Source organism: Lates calcarifer, linkage group LG11, assembly GCF_001640805.2.
Source record: "Lates calcarifer isolate ASB-BC8 linkage group LG11, TLL_Latcal_v3, whole genome shotgun sequence".
Lineage (NCBI taxonomy): Eukaryota > Metazoa > Chordata > Actinopteri > Centropomidae > Lates > Lates calcarifer.
In genome coordinates, this window is record NC_066843.1 from 17,751,080 (window position 1) to 17,768,694 (window position 17,615).

General features: G+C 40.1%; 2 protein-coding genes across 2 annotated transcripts; both read left to right on the forward strand.

Moving 5' to 3' along the window:
* Positions 1 to 9: 9 nt before the first annotated feature.
* On the forward strand, positions 10 to 4,625 carry mfsd6l (major facilitator superfamily domain containing 6-like). Its single transcript, XM_018698674.2, is given in 3 exon segments — positions 10 to 170; positions 1,315 to 2,574; positions 2,576 to 4,625. Coding segments are annotated over 2 exon segments (1,830 nt in total). The 5' UTR covers positions 10 to 170; positions 1,315 to 1,380; the 3' UTR covers positions 3,212 to 4,625.
* Positions 4,626 to 5,337: 712 nt separating this feature from the next.
* Positions 5,338 to 15,407, forward strand: zgc:171844 (uncharacterized protein LOC100151763 homolog). Its single transcript, XM_051074091.1, is given in 7 exon segments — positions 5,338 to 5,957; positions 8,379 to 8,499; positions 11,611 to 11,684; positions 12,423 to 12,537; positions 13,249 to 13,274; positions 13,277 to 13,318; positions 14,139 to 15,407. Coding segments are annotated over 7 exon segments (576 nt in total). The 5' UTR covers positions 5,338 to 5,878; the 3' UTR covers positions 14,258 to 15,407.
* The last annotated feature ends 2,208 nt before the right edge of the window (positions 15,408 to 17,615 follow it).

Genomic DNA, 17,615 nt, shown 5'->3' on the forward strand with positions numbered 1-17,615 from the left:
TGCAGGTGTAAACTTAAACGTTCAGTTGATCACTGTTGAATTCGTTCCACTGCAGGTGCTCTTCGCTCTGAAGTCCGAAGAGAACATATCGTGGATGTAATGCAGAAACCAGGGGAGGAAAATGGTCGCTAGGACAGTGTAAGGAACCTTGTGCATGCAGAAGTCCAAAGGTAAATGTTTAAAGTTTTCTTTTTATCTTACAAAGTTGACGTGACGTGGACTAGTTCTCCACAGCTTGATATCCCGCAGCGACAGGTGCATCCAGCCTGACAGGTGTTATTGACTGGCAAGTTCCTTTTAAACTTTTATCTTCCTCTTTCTGCTAACAAAACTACACTGGGCTCACCTCTTATAACGCTCATTTTAGAGTTACAATAGTTGCGGGCCTGTACTTAATTTCCGTGTTTGTGACACACGTGTCATTCTGCCAAGATATCTATCTTATCTGTGTAGATAAGTTCATATAAACCCTAGTGTTCTGTTTCTGTAGGAGGTAAAGTTCGATAAATGAGGAGACGTTCTCAACTCTTCCACTGACTCAACCACAAAATCAAAAAGTTCTGTAAACAGGATGCAGGATGAGTCAAACACAAACCAGAAGTGGCCTGGAGCAGACTGGATGTCTGAGACAATGACAAAGTTATTGTACTTATTTTACCACCAGAACAACTCTACATATACAAAAATAACTTGCTAATAATTTAAAAATAAAAATGAATTTATACATTTACAGACTTTACACATTACAGATTTATTCGTCTTTACTATGTGAACATGATGTTTATGATATGATGAAATAATTGACTGAACAAAAAGGACTGTGGTGTGGGCTATGGGGATTGCTGTATCACTATGATGTGTTCACTGACATTTTTAAAGCAATACAGGAGAAAAAAAACAAACATTCTCTAGTTCTCATGTCTAAAGTAAAAGGTTTTATCACTTTTCTTTGTCATTTATCAGTGTGAACTGAATATCTTCGGGTTTTAACTTGTGATCAAATTAAGGAAGACAGTGGGCTCTAGGAGGTTGTGTTGACATTTTTTCAATGTTTTTCACTGACATTTCTAACATAGACTAATCAATCAGTAGATGTATTGGCAGATTAATTGATAATGGCAGTAATTACAGCGCTGTATCAGAGCTGGAGAATAGTAAGAATTTTGCAACTGCAAACAAAAAGCACTTATATCTTTCAAATATGTAATAATATCAGATGAGTAGAACTGGAGGAGATAAGCAGTCATTATTTTTTATTTGTCTGGTTTGTAAATTTGATCATTTCCCATCTCTCTCTTTATTTGTGTCTCTCAGTTTGAGTCCAACTTCTTGCTCCATGTTGCTCTATTAGAAGAGACTGAGCTGCCCAGAAGGACAACCATGAAGAGGAACAAGCAGATCGACATCAAGCGTGCCCTCGCTCTGGCTGGCACCTTTAACTTCCTGTGCTCTTGTGCCGATGCCTGCCTACTCCCCTTCCTCACCCTGTACTTCAGACAGCTGGGCCTGACTCCCGTGATGACGGGCATCATCATGGGCACTAAACACCTGATATCACTGGTGTGGAGCCCCATGTCGAGCCTGATCTCCAAACACTACAACAAGAGGCAGGTGGTGATAAACGGCTCTCTCGTGTGTTCGGTAGTGGTGGCTCTGGTTCTGCTGCTCATCCCTCCTGCGGATGTGCACACTCAGAGCAGCACCTGTAACATGACTAACGTGAGCAGCAGTCCAGTCCAAAGTGTCCTCGGTGATGACCTGCTCATGAGTAGCGTTGGACCTGAAGCATCATCGACTACCACTTACCCAAAAGATCGTGTCTCCCAGCCTGGCGTCACGCTTCCCACAAAGACACTTGCTGATACTAAATCTGCTCCTGTCACGAAGAACAAAACTTCACTCTCTCAGCATGATGAGGATAAATCTCACCCTCACCTGAAACAGGAGAATGTTGACGTTGTGGTCAACGACAGTCAACCGCTGGTCAGCACCTCTGTTGTTCATCATACCACCAGCTACTCAGCAACTGCAGTGAGGAATAGGAGGTCAAACCCAAAGTCTGGATCTGAAGACCTGCAGGGAGAAAAGACGACAGAGGAGGATAGCCGTTTTGACTTTCTGGGCAGCCTGAAGGTCATGGACACTGAGCACCAACTCTTCTTCATGGTACTAATCATTGTCTCTGCGTGGGAGTTGGTGTCAGCCCCTCTGGAGTGGACGGCAGACGACGGATTCTATGAGTATCTAGACTTTGCAGATTCTTCAGACCGATACAGCAGCACTCGGCTGTGGAGATTACTGGGAGCAGCGTGTGGAGTTGGAGGAGCGGGAGTGCTTGTCAGCCAGTTGAGCTGTCTTATAGCCGGTCAGACCACCAGGAGCACGGTGCATTTCTACTGCTATGCTGGCTTGGCAGCTCTTGCCCTGCCCGCAGCCGCCTACCTCCCCCTCTACCTGAACAAAAAGCGAGACAGGGCCAACGGGCTCCTGAAAGCCGTGCAACTGGTGCGCGGCTCCCCCCGCGCTCTTCTCTGTGCTGTCACCACCCTGCTGGTTGGGCTGTCAGGCTCGGCCTGTGGATAACTTCCTCCTGTGGCAGATGCAGGATCATGGGAGTGACGAGCTGCACATGGGGTTGTCTCTAGCCCTTGCTCTGCTCTCTCAGGCTGCCTTCCCTCTGCTGGCCGGCCGAGTGTCCAAACTCCTCAGCCCAGGAAGGGTGCTTGCACTGGGGGCCGCAAGTCTCTGCCTACAGTGCCTCTATTACTCCTTCCTCTGGGCACCATGGGCCGTGCTGCCTGCTCAGGTGTTGAGCTGTTTCAGCAGTGGAGCCGTCTGGTGGGCTGTGAATGTCCAGTGCGAGGATGTTGCCACGCCAGGGACTGAGAGGAGTGTGAGGAGGGTGTTAAGTGCACTCTCTGCACACCTGGGAAGTGGGCTGGGGAGCTTTGCTGGAGGGTTCGCGGCGCAGAGGTTCGGGCTGGCGTGGCTGTTCAGAGGAGTAGCAGCGGGTCTGATGGTATGGTGTGTGTGTCTGCTTCTGCTCCTGTGGAAGGCCCCTCGCCAGCGCAGGATTAACTACTCTCGCCTTTTGGCGGCTGATGCGAGTGAGGCCAGTGACTCTGAGTCTGAACAGGAGAGAGACTGGCTCGATAAAGCGATGGAAGACAACAGAAGCAATAACAACTATGGAAGGAGGATAAACCACTGAATTCCACCATGTGAGAGTACAAAGGGACACAGAGAAAAGTGCAGTGGATAAAGGGGATTAACCTTCACAGAATAATTTCCTATGGAAATAGGAATTATGATTACCCACCAGGATGACACTATCCTTTAAAGACATGTCAATCTTTATCAAGTTCCATGACCAAAATAATTGATTTTCTACCCTGACAGGTTTAATTAAAATCTAAGTGTTGACTTTGACTCTCATTACTGCAACTTCTTTCATCAGAATTACATTTTTGTGGCACCTCATCTGTCTTGCCAGTTTATCATTCTGCCAGTGTCAGCTGTACTGATGAACTTGGGGATTGGACTCTGGGCCATTCATGCCTATACAAATTCACATTTGCATAAGCAATCATTCCATTATGAAGCAAACAAGATAGCAGGATTATGGGTGGGCAGAAGAAGGATTCCCACCAGGGAAGTTTAACAGCTTAGGCATCATCACAATAACACTGAAGCCTTTTACACAGAGTGTAAACACAAGACGTATGCACAAGGTGAGGCTAAACCAGACTGACATCCTGTTTCACCACCACACCTTAACACTCTGTTTATCTGATGGAAAAGTGGATGACTGACTGCTGTCAGTTATTATATTTGTGCCTTTTTTTGAAACTGTGAATGATAAAATGATGATGATGATTATACAGTAAATGATTGTGTATTTAACTGCAGTGAGCTCAGCATGTTAAAATTATTATTATGTTTATGCTGGTGTCTGCAAATGCATGCGGGACAGTTGGAAGGCATATGTGTTTTCTAAATCTCTGTCAGAAAAATGTTGTCTAACCTGTATCCTTAGGTGGATTATTGCTTAGTAAACCTGATGTCAAATGGTCAGTTTCAAACTATCAGGAAACACATTCCAAAGGTGCAATATGTAAGTTCTGTCACTACATAGCCAATGTTAGCATTAGCAGCTTTACTTGTCTAGAAGATACATTGTGAGTTCAGCATCAAACTTCATTTCTTTACTCACCAAAAGCTGTCTCCAGTGGTGGAAAGAAACACCAGTGTTAAGTTCTGTTTTGCTTCTGTTTCTATTAGCATGCCAGCCATCTAGCCATAGCTCTTCCTGTCTCATAAAACCACTTTGTGATAGTGAGTCACTGTAGAATCCAGTCTGCTCTCAGTCCAACATTATAGGATAAAGAAGTTGTGCTGCTCAGAGGATGTATAGCCTTGTAGAAGATAAAGAAGGTATAGTCTTGTAGATGCAATGAAGTAAATAGCTGTTAATGCTAAAGTTGCCTTTGTAGCATCAGCAAAAACTTATATATTGCACCTTTAAACAAATGTCTAGATTTGTATGAAAGTACAAATGTTAAGTTCTGATGCAATTCTGTGCAATGAGGTCATATTAAAACTGATAAAAGGGTTCCCTAATGTAACTTCTTTGTCCATAAGGTTTCTGTAACACCAGTGTCTGTATGTTTGTGTTATACTGGCAGGTATTAACCTGCTGCAGACTTTGGTACTGTGATGAATAACTGATAATGCTAAACGAATCATCCTCTTTTTATAGCAGAAACATTTGGTGCGTGACTCCAGCACTATCTTCTCATTGGCATATGCAATAAATAAATATTCCTGCGGTCACTTATTTCATCTGAAGTGCAATCAGCAGCTAAAGTAAATGTTTGCTTTGGATCCAAATCATGCACTTGCAGAGAAATACCTGTGGGTACAATACAAACTCTGTATGTCTTAATATTCTTCTTCTGTCCTGTAATTTGAATGATAGACTCAGTAGTGTAAACTGTAGTGGCTGTACCTATGGACACACAGCAGGGGACAGAATGAATGAATGAACCAACACAGCTGTTTGCTGTCCACTCCCAGGTGTGGGACACTGCTACCTGTGGCACAGTGGCAGCTCCTGCATGCAGACAGATGCCTGCTGCACTCCCCGAACATCTGGTGGGCCCCTGAAGGGCCTCGCCGCATGAAATCAAGTCATCCCTGGTTTGTCATTAACAGCTGAACTCAATCAGGCACAATGAAAGATTCATGATGAAGGACAGCTCGATTCTCCTGTGTAGAGTGCTGTAATGGTTAGAGTGCAGCAGACCATTTAACAGGCAGCTGTTGGTCATTTTATTTTGTCTTTTATGTTGTTTGTTAAACAGCATATTTAAATCAGAATTTCATGGGCAACTTCTGCTTTGAATCTGTGCTCATGTTCACAAATTTTTTTCAGGTAAATGGTTACACTAACACAAATACCTCTTTAATTTCACATATTTGCATTCTTTGCTAAATTAATTCAGTTACGGGTAGTCAGCGTTTTTCTTTTTAATGGATTCAAGTTAACTTTTCCACATTTAACGTACTGTTTGTGCAGTGGTAACTGGGCTGTGTGCCTCTAAGGCTGTGGCTCCGTGTGATAGTGTGTCTCTGTCAGTAGGTGGCGCCTCGGAGCGAGGATCAGCTACATCAAGCTCCTCCAAGCGGAGAAATCCATCACTGTAGGACTGGATTCAGTATCTGTTGGTGCCTCTTCTTCTTCTTGTCTATTCCCTCACATAAATGCGGCGATGGTGCATGGACTCAGTCGACGCGTTTTAGTTTTTAATTGCACGCAACACTAATATTTCTTTTTTCTGTGCAGAGAGTTTGAACGGGGAACCACTTTGAAAAAAATATGGACAAAGAGAGAAAATCCTCTCAGCAGTACGGCGCTTTGGAGAAAACGCAAGTGGACGAAGCAACGGAGAAATCAAGTGAGTGTTGAGAAGAATCCAATACACACGTGGTTCTGTTAAAATTTAACACCGTGGATGCTTGGATAGTGTTACAACAACTTCAGTAGACAGAATGAATACTGAGCATCCTGTTGAAGTTCGCTGTCAGTCAGCAGGGCTGTAGACAGAATTTCTAAAATCCTCAAGGGTTAACCTCGACTTTTACCCTACTGGGTAAAATGAAATGTAACCTGGTGGATAATTTCTATTTACAGCATTCTTCAGGAAAATAAGGTCAAATTAATGAATTCTAGTTAAAACAATAAATTATAATTATTCTTATGAATGACTAACCTGACAGTTATTTTCTCAATCAATTAATTCATTGCTTAGCAAGACATTTTCTCAAGTTGTTTTGTCTAAGCAGTCCAAACCCTTCACATGTTCAGACTACTGTCGCATAACACAAAGAGAAGCAAATATAGAGAATATTTGGAATTTTTGATTCTTGAAAAATTATCTAAACAATTAATCAATTATCAATTGTTACCGTTATTATTCTGTTGATCAGTTAACTGATTAAGTGACTTAATCGGTTCAGCTCTAATTCCAATTCAGTCTAGGAAGTCTTTTAGTCACTGCACAGCAGGTCAGCTGAATATACAAGAATCTGTTATTTGTCCAAAGGCAAGAAAACAAAGCAACATATATGGAGAAGAAAGCTTTCAGTAATAAACTGAAAGTAAATCAATAATTGCTTGTTTGTTTTATGTTATTTCTCAGATGTACATATTTTTTCCCAATAATTTTGTGCCATATATGACTAAATATACAGTTGTTTTATCAATTTGATTGTAACATTTTATTTTTGGCGTTCCTCAAGGTTCCGTTCTCTGTTCTCTGTTATTTCTCACCGTACAAGCATGTGTAAAATTTTACACACATTAATTTTGTTACTTTCTACATAGTGCATATACCTCATGACTGACTTAAAGAATGCCTCAAGGCTGTGTATTACTACCACTGTATTCTTTCAAAATAATATGCAGCCATTAGGGAAGTGAAAAGAATACACAGCCAGTGATCAGCACAAACTGTATATCTAAACGAACCTTCTAATTAACAAGTATTGTTAAAGTGTGAAATTAAAAGTCAAGAATAATTTTGACAAAATGCTGGAAGCCTGTGGGAGGGCTTGGAGCAAAATAATGAAAACAAGAGGGAACGAGCTGCAGGCTGTTTTAACATTAAAACACCAAATCACCTGCTGGGAATTTATATGTATGAATGCACGCATGGGGTAATACAGTTTTGGATGAAAAAAGTTGTAGAATCACCAGAAACATGTCTGGGCTTGCGGGGGTTGTGTATTTGTGTAGCCCTGTTATCCCCAGTGGTTCAGTGTATATGATTGTAATGTCTTTTCACACAAGGTCAGGTAATTAAAAGCCAATCCAAGCTCTGCTGGATGACTCATCGCTCCTGGTGAGGAGTAGGAGGCTGGGGGGGGCAGTTCAGTTATTCAGGTGATGCTGGATTGCGTTAAGAAGTACTGGAGGAGAAGTACCCACAGAGCTCTGATCAAATCAGAGCGGGAAGGTGAATTTGATCCAGGGTGGTGTTAATGTTCAGAGCAGAACAAAGATTATTGGAGTTTGACTGTGTCATTCACAATTTCATGTGCTTCTTGTGTTTTCTTCTGGATATTTAGGTATTTCCACATGAAACTAAATTTTCCCTCATTAATTATTGGTTTTGCTATCGCTACATTGCCAACATGAGCATTAACAGCTGTTTACTGATCAGTCTCGAAAACATGTTGCAAATCAGCATCAAATTTTATTTCTTTACTCACCAAGAGCCGTTTCCAGTAGTGGAAAGGCATGGCAATGTTTTGCTTCTAGTTCCATCCTTTCTACTGAAGTTAGCATGCTAACCAGCTAACCTTCAGCTTGGCCAGTCCATCTCATCACTTTCTGACAGCGACTCACTGTAGCATCCAGACTGCCCTGAAGAAGTAGCGCTGCTCAGAGAGCATGGGCTAACCACTTGTACTGTAAACATAATGATTGTTGAAGCTCTTGGCTAGCGACTATCATAACCACCTGCTCCTGGCATGAAACCACATTCAGAGGTAGAGAAAGCTTCCAAATAGTCCCTTAAAGACCAAGTTAGGATATAATGAGTGTAGTGAGTGTAATAAATTCCTCTAATTAAGTATTACTCAAAGTAGAGAGCCCAGGAACTGGATTATTTTAATAGCATGCTCTCATCAAGAAGGTTGTCACAAACACCAGTTGTTTTGTATTTCTTAAAAATGTTAAGAGTTCCTTGTTTCATTTCTTTGATGTACAAGGTAGTTGAGCATAAAGTTTTTGAATCTAAAAAACAAATCATGTTTGTAGAAACTCAGATGGTCAGACCCAAATAAACGTGTTTTGGTCTTGTTTGTCTTTTCAGCTGAAGATGTTGTATCGATGGCTGACTCCACAATTACAGTCGAGGACATTGAAGGAGAGCTGTTCAAAATCGAGCGGATACGAGACATCCTCGTACGGAGAGAGTCAGAGCTCAGATACATGTAAGATCTGCTTCTCCATGATTTCACAACTGCTCTTGTGTAGCACATTTAAATATGTGTCAAACACAGACACAATGAACACTAGTTTTAGTCTAATTGATTTATGGTTCTCCAAAATAGTGTTTTGTTAGAACTAATAATATTTGAGTGGGAGTTTTATTGCATTAGACTCAAGGGGATAATATATGCTTCTCTTCTGTCATGATGTTCCACTGTTTGGTCCTCTGCACCCACACATACAGTAAAGCTCTGCTGTGCAGGGAATCTGAATACACCAAGAAATTGTCAGGAGTCTCTCAGGAGTAGGAGATGATGCACCACAACTGTCAGCTACCAACACTGGGAGCAGTCATGTGCATGATGGCAAAAAGGGTGTGAACAAAACAGCAGTGCTATTTAAGGTCTCACCAGGCTACCAGCACACACACACATCCACCATATTTTTTCAGATCTCAAAAAAGATGCCTTTTTCGCCTTTCTCTCTCATCCTTGCTTTTAATTATTTCACCCTTTTTCTGTTGAGACCTTCCTCATTAGTTTGACACATGAGAATGGAGGTGGGAGAACAGAGACTATAAGAACAGCAATATGATGTGACTATATGATGATTTCTTCTGCTAAGGGATTTTGTTTTTCTTTGCAAGCCTTCGAATTTACCAGTCTGATCAGTGTTGCCGTTCATGATGACACATACCAGTTTCACATCATGTTTGCACACAATTCACTGTCTCTGTTCACCCACATCCAGAGGGTGAAAAGTGGTGCACAGTCTCACTCCTAATAATAGGCTGGCGTCCTTCTCGTCCCCACGGGCCTCCATGTGTTGACATGTATTAAATCAACTGCAACGCAGATAGCAACTTGCGGGGAGGTTTGGTATAACAGGTATATCATGGTGGGATCTGTTGGGTTTCTCTCTGTAAATTTTATAAGATAAAGAGTACGGTCTAGACCTGCTCTATATGTACAGTGCCTCGAGTACTTCTGTTGTGAATTGGCGCTATATAAATAAAATTGACTTGAGCAGAACTGTACTATGTGAAAATAAGTCACTCTTACATTCCTGAGACAGTTGAGGATGAATGTTAAAGGCTATAACCTGACCCTGCTTGTGTTATTAAAGTAATAACTCAACATTTGGGGAAATAGGCTCATTTACTTGCTTGCAGAGAGTTAGATGAGAATATTGACACGACTCATGTTTCTGTATTGCTAATATTAAGCTACAGCCAGCCACCAGTTAGCTTAGCACAAAGACTGGAAAAACTAGTGTGGATCTGTCCAAATCCTACCCACTAGCACCTCTAAAACTCATTAATTAATACATTTATTCTGCTTTGTTTAATCCGTGCAAAAGAAAGTGTAACAGCGTTTGTTTTTTTATCGTTGGCCACATCACAAGTCTGATTGTAATCACTCTTGATTTTCTGGGACTGCATTTAAATTCAGATCACCCCTGCTTTCTGTTGATGCCAGTGGAGAGCCAAAGTGAAACTGGAACTTCTGAGTAAGAAAACGCTCATTCAAAATGCTACTGACATTTATACACTAAGGTGTAAACTGCCAGAAATGCCAGAAACAGTTAAAGTACATCAATAACATTTAAGCTAGCTAGTTAACAATTATTAACTAGCACATAATGGGAACCTGAAAAAGATGCTCCCCAGCTTTGTATTTGATAAATATGACATGGCTATTGTGGGAACTAGTCAAAGGGGTTTTGGCTCTCAGTACAATAGGCCTACACTTGAGGGAACTCAAAGGTTAGGGTTAGGGTTAGGGTTAGGGTTATAATGGATTTATGAAACATTTTAATTTGAAACAGGTCAAATTTGACACAAACACAATAGAAAGGTTAATGTGTGCCAACGGAATATTGAACCTAGGATCCTGAGAGCATAGAACCTTGGAACATAGTAACGTTCCCAAATCACATTGATTATTGTTTATGTGCCAAGAACGAGAAAAAAGTTTTATTGTCTTCACAGGCTTCCATTAATATCAAACCCTCACCCATACAGATAATACAATGGTCTGCCTGATCAGCGATCAGATAAAAGCTACAACAGATAGGTGTGTCACTATGGACAGACCTTGTGGCTATTTGTACTTACTGATGTAGTTATACTTGGGAGGAGTAGAGATTACGTACATGTCTTAGAGAGACAGATGCATTTACACCTTTTCAACATCTGGCTATAATGTGTCTCAGTGGTCAGTCAGTCAGTCCATCTTGTCTTTCTTGGATGCACATTCAGTGTGCAGAAATGAGAATGGTATCAGTCTCTTTCTAAATTTGTGTATTTCCAAAGATCATCTGTTCCCTTAAAAAGAATTGTTTGTTTTCAGCATGTAATATTTGGGTTGGTGTTTAAAAATTATTTTCAAATATTTTTAGCACTAAAATCCTGCTGCAAGTAGCTGATGCAGCCCCATCCTTTGGGCTGACTGCGACATGAGCAGACTCATGCACATACACTCTGAATAAACACATCTGGGTGGCAGCATATGAGTCATCCTGAAATATATACTGCTGAAGTACACTGAAGTGAGACCTATTTTATTAAACCAACAGCTCAGAGTGTGTATTTCTATCACAGTCATTTTCCTCTTTTAACAGCGGCCCACACACACCAACTCAAACAAACACTTGTGTGTCCAGCCCATGATGTTTTGAAAACGGTATCAGAGTCAGGCGGCGAAATGAGATCTGATGCTGTCAGGTGTGATTCGTTCACAGAGGGCAGTGCGGCAGTGTTATTTCAGCTAATAAACTCACAGACCTCACAGCCATCTGAGAACAAATCTGAGTCCAGTGTTTTTCTGTTTGATAAGCTCATACAATTTCACAGTCACACTGTCGTATGCAAAGTTAGGAAGGAAATTAGTTTGCTGCCATAATACAAAATCTGTTCTATGTTTTCAAAGCCCTTTGAAGGCAAAACTAGACATCTCAGTCAATGTGTTCTTAGAGTAAGCTGATTTGGAGGTCTAGTTTAACAATATGTTTTTATAATGGAATGAGCTGATTTCCTGCAAATGTCTAGTCATTTTTTTTTATTTTTATTTTTTTTGGGGGGGGGTATTTTTCCCTGTTTGTTTTCCCCTCAGGATGGATGACATCCAGCTCTGCAAAGAAATCACAAGGCTGAAGAAAGAGCTGCAAAAACTTGTCTCAATTCCAGGTAAATTAAAAAACAGTCACCACCTTTAACCTGCAGACATTTTTTGCTGTATCCCTGGAAAGAGTGCTGTCGTACCGTAGTAATGTCTTCGTCCCACCAGTCTTTAACCTCTGTCACGAGAACTTGGAAAGAATTAAACGCAGCTTCAGAATAAAGTGGCTTTTGGAGAAAGCTTTTCACATCAAGATGACCTCAGCTGTTGTCATCTCAGACATGTATGCAATGCAAATAATAATGCACCTCTCAAGGCTAACACTCCCATTCCTCTGGTCATTAAGTTTAGATGACAGCTCTGATGTGGGAGAAGGTTGCTGTGGCAACTATCAGGATAAGTAGCTAATATATAACAATGAAGAAATGTTTGGTAGCTTATACAACTCTATCAACTGCTTTACATTGTAGGATTTTAGGCCATACTGTAGGGATGGCACTGTCATTTGTCTGTTTGTACACCACTTGCTCCAGACTGAAATATCTCAACAGCAGTTAGATGGATTGCTATAAGATTTTCTTGGTTCCCAGAAGACAAATCCTAATGAATTTCCTGATCCTCTGACATTTCCTCTTTGCACCATGAGGTTCACAATTATGTTTTTTTGTAAAAGGCATGCTGTCTGAAATGAATATTATATTAAATAACTACTGAAAGTATTCATGGCAGATATACGCTGATGATAATTTTAACAGTGATGGTAATCAGTGATGGCTGTATTGTGTTGGCATGTGACTGTTGAACAGACAAAGACAAGTCCAAGGAGGACAGGGAGAGGGAAGAAGATCTACTGCTGCAGCTCAACAAGCTGGTGGAGACCAGAGACTTCCTTGTGGATGATGTGGAGTTTGAAAGGCTGAGGTGCAGTTAATGAATGAAATATTGGAAAATGACTTTGACGTATGCTGTCAGTTTTTCAAATGGATTGTGGATAGCAAACATGTTCTCATTTAAACAAATTCTTCAGATTGGTGAATTCTGTAAAAAAGCTATCTGTAAGTTCTTATTCTTTTGTTACAAAGAATGAACCTTACAGATAGCTTTTAGCATGTTTATCAGTCTGAAGAGTCTCATTGGACCTCATTTGCTCAATATCTCTGACATTTGACAGTCTCCGTTTTCACTGGTGAAAGGGCCTTCCACAATACCTATTGCTAAAAAACATAGATGTATACTCTCTGTTTTGTTTCTCCTTGTTCAGTGCATATTCTCTGTATATTTACACTGAATAACAGTAGTCCATCCATCACTCAGATTATTTGTCTGTGGTGCCAAATTAGCTGTATCCACTGATAAGCAGGCAGTTGTTATTGAGAAGGAATATCTTTGAGTGACATTTTGATTGTTCCCAGCAAGACTGGGATGTGAAATTATTCAATGTGGATGTGAAAATGAAATGAGGAGATGACTGTGTAGGTGCAGTCGTGAAGTCACACCATGCAGATTAAAATCTAAAAAAGCTTGTAGTCTAATTTTCTCAGAAATATAGCTCAGTGACATTTAGCAAGATGGAATAAAATCTCAAAACCCAGTACTAAAGAAATAAAAAAAAGCATATGTTTTCCTCCACAGGGAGAGAGAGGAAGACAGAGAGATGGCAGCTTCCTACAGACCAAATTTCCAAAGGCATTGGCTACAAAAGGTGAGTCTAACTATGAAGCTGTCATGTGCAAGCTTCCAATTAAAAAGAAATCTTGGGTTGCAGTTATCTTTGTTAGCAGCACTTCTCTCCACTCATTGCAATTTTAAATCATAATTCTTAAAGGTGCTATATGTAAGTTTTTTCTATTTTGCTACATAGCCACCATTAGCATTAACAGCCGTCTGCAGCTGTGGAAAGCAATGCCAGTGTTAGCGCTGTTTCTATCACTTGTTTTCTTCTACTGAAGTTAGCATGCTAACCAGTAGCCCCAGCTCATCCGGTCTCATAATACCACTTTGTGATAGTGAGTCACTGTAGTGTCCATTTCGCTCTCAGTCCCACAGTAGCGATGCCCAGGGGGTGTATTCTAACCTCTTGTCTTGTAAATGCAATGATTACTGAAACACCTGTTAATGCTAACATTGGCTATGTAGTGATGGCAAAAACTTATGTATAGCACCTTTAAGATTTCAATCCGTTACTTGTGGTTTTGGTGGTTATTTGTTGTAATAACAAGTACAGTTTTATTTCTACCATGTACTGTGCAGCCAAACAACCATAAGTGAGTTTTAGGCAAGCTGGTTGGTGTATTTTATTGCCTCTGGACAGAGCTGGGTTAGCTGTTTCATCCTCTTTCCAGTCTTTGTGCTAATCCAAGCTAACCAGCTACTGCTGGTTGCCTCATATTTAATGTAGTGACATGAGAGCTGTATCTAAAAGTACAACTTTAGAGTATAACTTTAAGTAAAGATGTATATGATGAGGTTGTGAACATGCTCTGGTGAATTAGAGTTTTCCATCATGTCTTCTCTTCTATCAGGTGCTTTGCAAGATCAAAGAGTGGCATCGAAATCACAGCAGACATCAACGCCATTTATCACTAAAACTGGACTTACATTACTGAAAGACTGCTGTGGCTTTACATGCTCTATCATGTAACACAGTGTCTAGGGGAAAACAGAGGACTCTATCTGCCAAAATGGAGAACTGGTGTATTGTATGTCTGGCCTACTAAGAAAGATTATCTGCATTAATCCTCATATGCTCATATGCATATGATGTAAGGGATGTGTATTATACTGTTTTATGTGCTTTGCTACTGTGAAATACTGTGCTTATATGTCTTGCTGTGCAGAAGCTGACCAGCTTATGGATATACTAACAGTTTCTCTCCAGTTAAGTTAATTAGATATTATTAGTGCTGCTCTGACTAGTGCCAATTATCCATTTATGATGTATTAGACAGTGTAAGTGTAGACATCCCTCAGGAAACAAACTACACTTGCTAATCTCCCTATGCCATTTGCTGTTTTAACTGAGTATTATAATGACATTGTTAGGGCTGTAACTAGTGAGTATTTTAATTACTCATTAATCTGTTCTTTTATTTTTTTAATTTATGTCAATTTTTGATTAATTTATTCATTGTATGGTGTCTAAAATGTTCCCAAAGTTCCTAAGTGCAAAGAGCCATCCTCCAAAAATGAAAATTATTCAGTTTACAATATAAACCAAATAATAGCAGCAAATTGTAACATCTGTGAATCTGGAGAATGTATTTTTTGTTGATGAATGACTTTAACAGCCAGTCAATAATTACAATTATTGTGGTGTAATTGAAATCAATTAATTGGCTAATTTACCACTTGACATCATTATTTCAGCTTTTACATATGGGACATGTAGAGTTACAGTCAGCCCTGATATATGGTTCACTTAACACAAGCCTTAAAAGAGGAGAGATGGAGCATATTGAAGAAACTTAAAATGATAATTTTATGACTAAAGTTAAAAGGCATTGGTCATTGTAAACAGAGTTGAATCAATGTGATCCAGAGTTATGCAGAGGGCTTTTCTTCTGCAAATATCAGTTACTCAGAAGTCCACAACATAAACCAAAGTCTTTGTCTGAGCCAGATATAGTCATTAACCCGTAGAGTCTGTTTATGTAAAAAGTATTTTCACATTTATGTTTGTTTGTTTGTTTGTTTTTAAAACCCACTCCATTGTGTTATGTAGTATTTTGTGTGACTATGACTGTAAACTTGTCATCTTTGAAATGCTGTTATAATAAAGACTTTTAATGTTTTCTGTCATGGTGCTAAGGATTTTTGTTGAAATCATTGGATGTTTAAATTACTCTTCTCTAAATGGGCTGTAGGAGAAATCAGTAGTTTCTGTTAATAATATATATACTGTATATAATCTCAACATATTTAAAGAGAAGGTAAGAAACATTTCAGATAAACTACCTGTTTCTTGCTGTGACCATCTCACTGTGGTATATTGCACTTTACAAAACTGTTTAGTGTGCGTCACTTTTAATTGGGAAGATCTGACTCTTCACTTAACCCTGTTTGCTTCACTCCTGTAGTAAGTCTAAGAGAATATTCTAAATGAACGTCACTATATACATATAAATGACTGTAAAATTATGAACAGTAGTCTAGCAATAAATGGGTTTATTGAATTCATAGCTATGCTCAAATTAATAAACTAGAAAATAATATAATGGTAAGAATCTATCTCTTTAAAATATGCCATTAGCTATTGAGCAAAATAGCTAAGCTACTAAGCTACTCAACTCACCTACAACAACCACTGTGATGTTAGTGTAATGTTAGGCATAATGTGGGCCAATATGACTGTAACAGCAGATGCTTTTTAACATAAAGACTTCATATCTGAACAGTATCCAAAGTAGGTAAATGAAAAATATGAATGGGAGGATATCATAAACAAGGTTTTTGAGTAACAGCTGAAATATTTTTGACAAAAATGGAGAGAAACAGACCTGCTGGAGTTTCTAACCATGCACCATATATATCTAAGGTTTAAACTAACAACTAAACCACAGGGACACACAGTGCAGTTAGTTTTGCAATGGATCTGATCAACTAGATGCTTTTCTTAACCCCACTATCTACACACCCCATGCTTTCTCTCCCACTACTACACATGAACACACACACACATACAATTTAGAGACATCTGTGTAATATGAAAGAAAAGGCTGCTCTGACAAACTGGTGCCATAAATGTGTAGGAGCCAAGACTCTAAGTGCCTGACCCATTCTGAAGAGCAATCCTGCCACATGAGACGTTTGCAGTTGGGTGTTGTTGTAGTTATTGTCCTAATGAAGAAACCAGATGGCTTCAGTTCCACACTGGAGCATATAGGCACCTCAGTGTCATCATTTGAGGTCACTCGGGTCAAGAATAATGTCTTCTGTAGCAATATTCTTCATGTGGGTGAGTGTGGTAGCCAATTTCCGATCCCTAAAGCCTAATGTCTGTGCAGTGTGGACAAAAGCAGCAAGAGATGGCTGTTATTGATTGTAGGATTTTAAACATTCATTATCGCTTTTCAGAGCTGCTGCTGGTCTCCTGCTTTCTCTAACTGAGATGTCCTCCAGGTGTACATACTGTATTTATTGAAAGACTATTGTGTTCAATACAATGAAGGTACCTCATAATAAGCAAACAACCTGTTTCAAAGAGTATCCTGCGGGCATCATATGTGTTACTGCCATGACAACAGGATGAGTGGTATATGTGTGTGGTGGTGATGGTTGAGGCCAATAGTTTTCCCTGTGGTGAGGAGAAAACCAGATGGTATCAGTTCCACATAACTTACCTCAGCTGCCTGCCTTCACCTCTCACACAGAAATGATACACACTGCAGCCACAGCTGAGTCATACAGTGGATTTAAAGAAGCATTGCCTCCAATAGCAAGGCACTGCTTTAAATGGCTCCTGATAAGCATTTTGTCCATAGAATACTCTACTATTTTAGTGTAGTCAGGCCAAATTGTAGAAAGACTGGTGTGCAAGGTTTGTACAAGGCTTTTTTTCCTTTCCTTGTAGCAGACACAAATGCACATTTATGTATGCATACACTCTGTTAGTATTGTCCATACAGGTTTTGCCTGAGCCGCTTCTATCTGCAGTAATGTGGTTTATTTTGCAGCTCCAGTCTTATGGCAGTTGATAAGGGCCGTCACAGCTGGTTGCGGATTAACAGACCTGTGCACAGGCGAGCAGCATTCTCCACTGTGTTTAATTTGCAGGCTGAGAAGACTAATCAGGGGGCTACATACTGTGAATATAGACCAGTTACTGCCAACCCACTGTAATTGGATGGTAGTGAAAAAGCTGCTTGTTCTTGTATGCAGCGTTGGCTGAGACAGTGCCTGGCAAGATATGCTCTGCCAATTAAAGACTTTACTCTTTCTTTTGCTTTTCTCTCTTGCTCTCTCTCTGTCTTTTTTTTTTTTTTTAAATTGTTGTTGTTAAA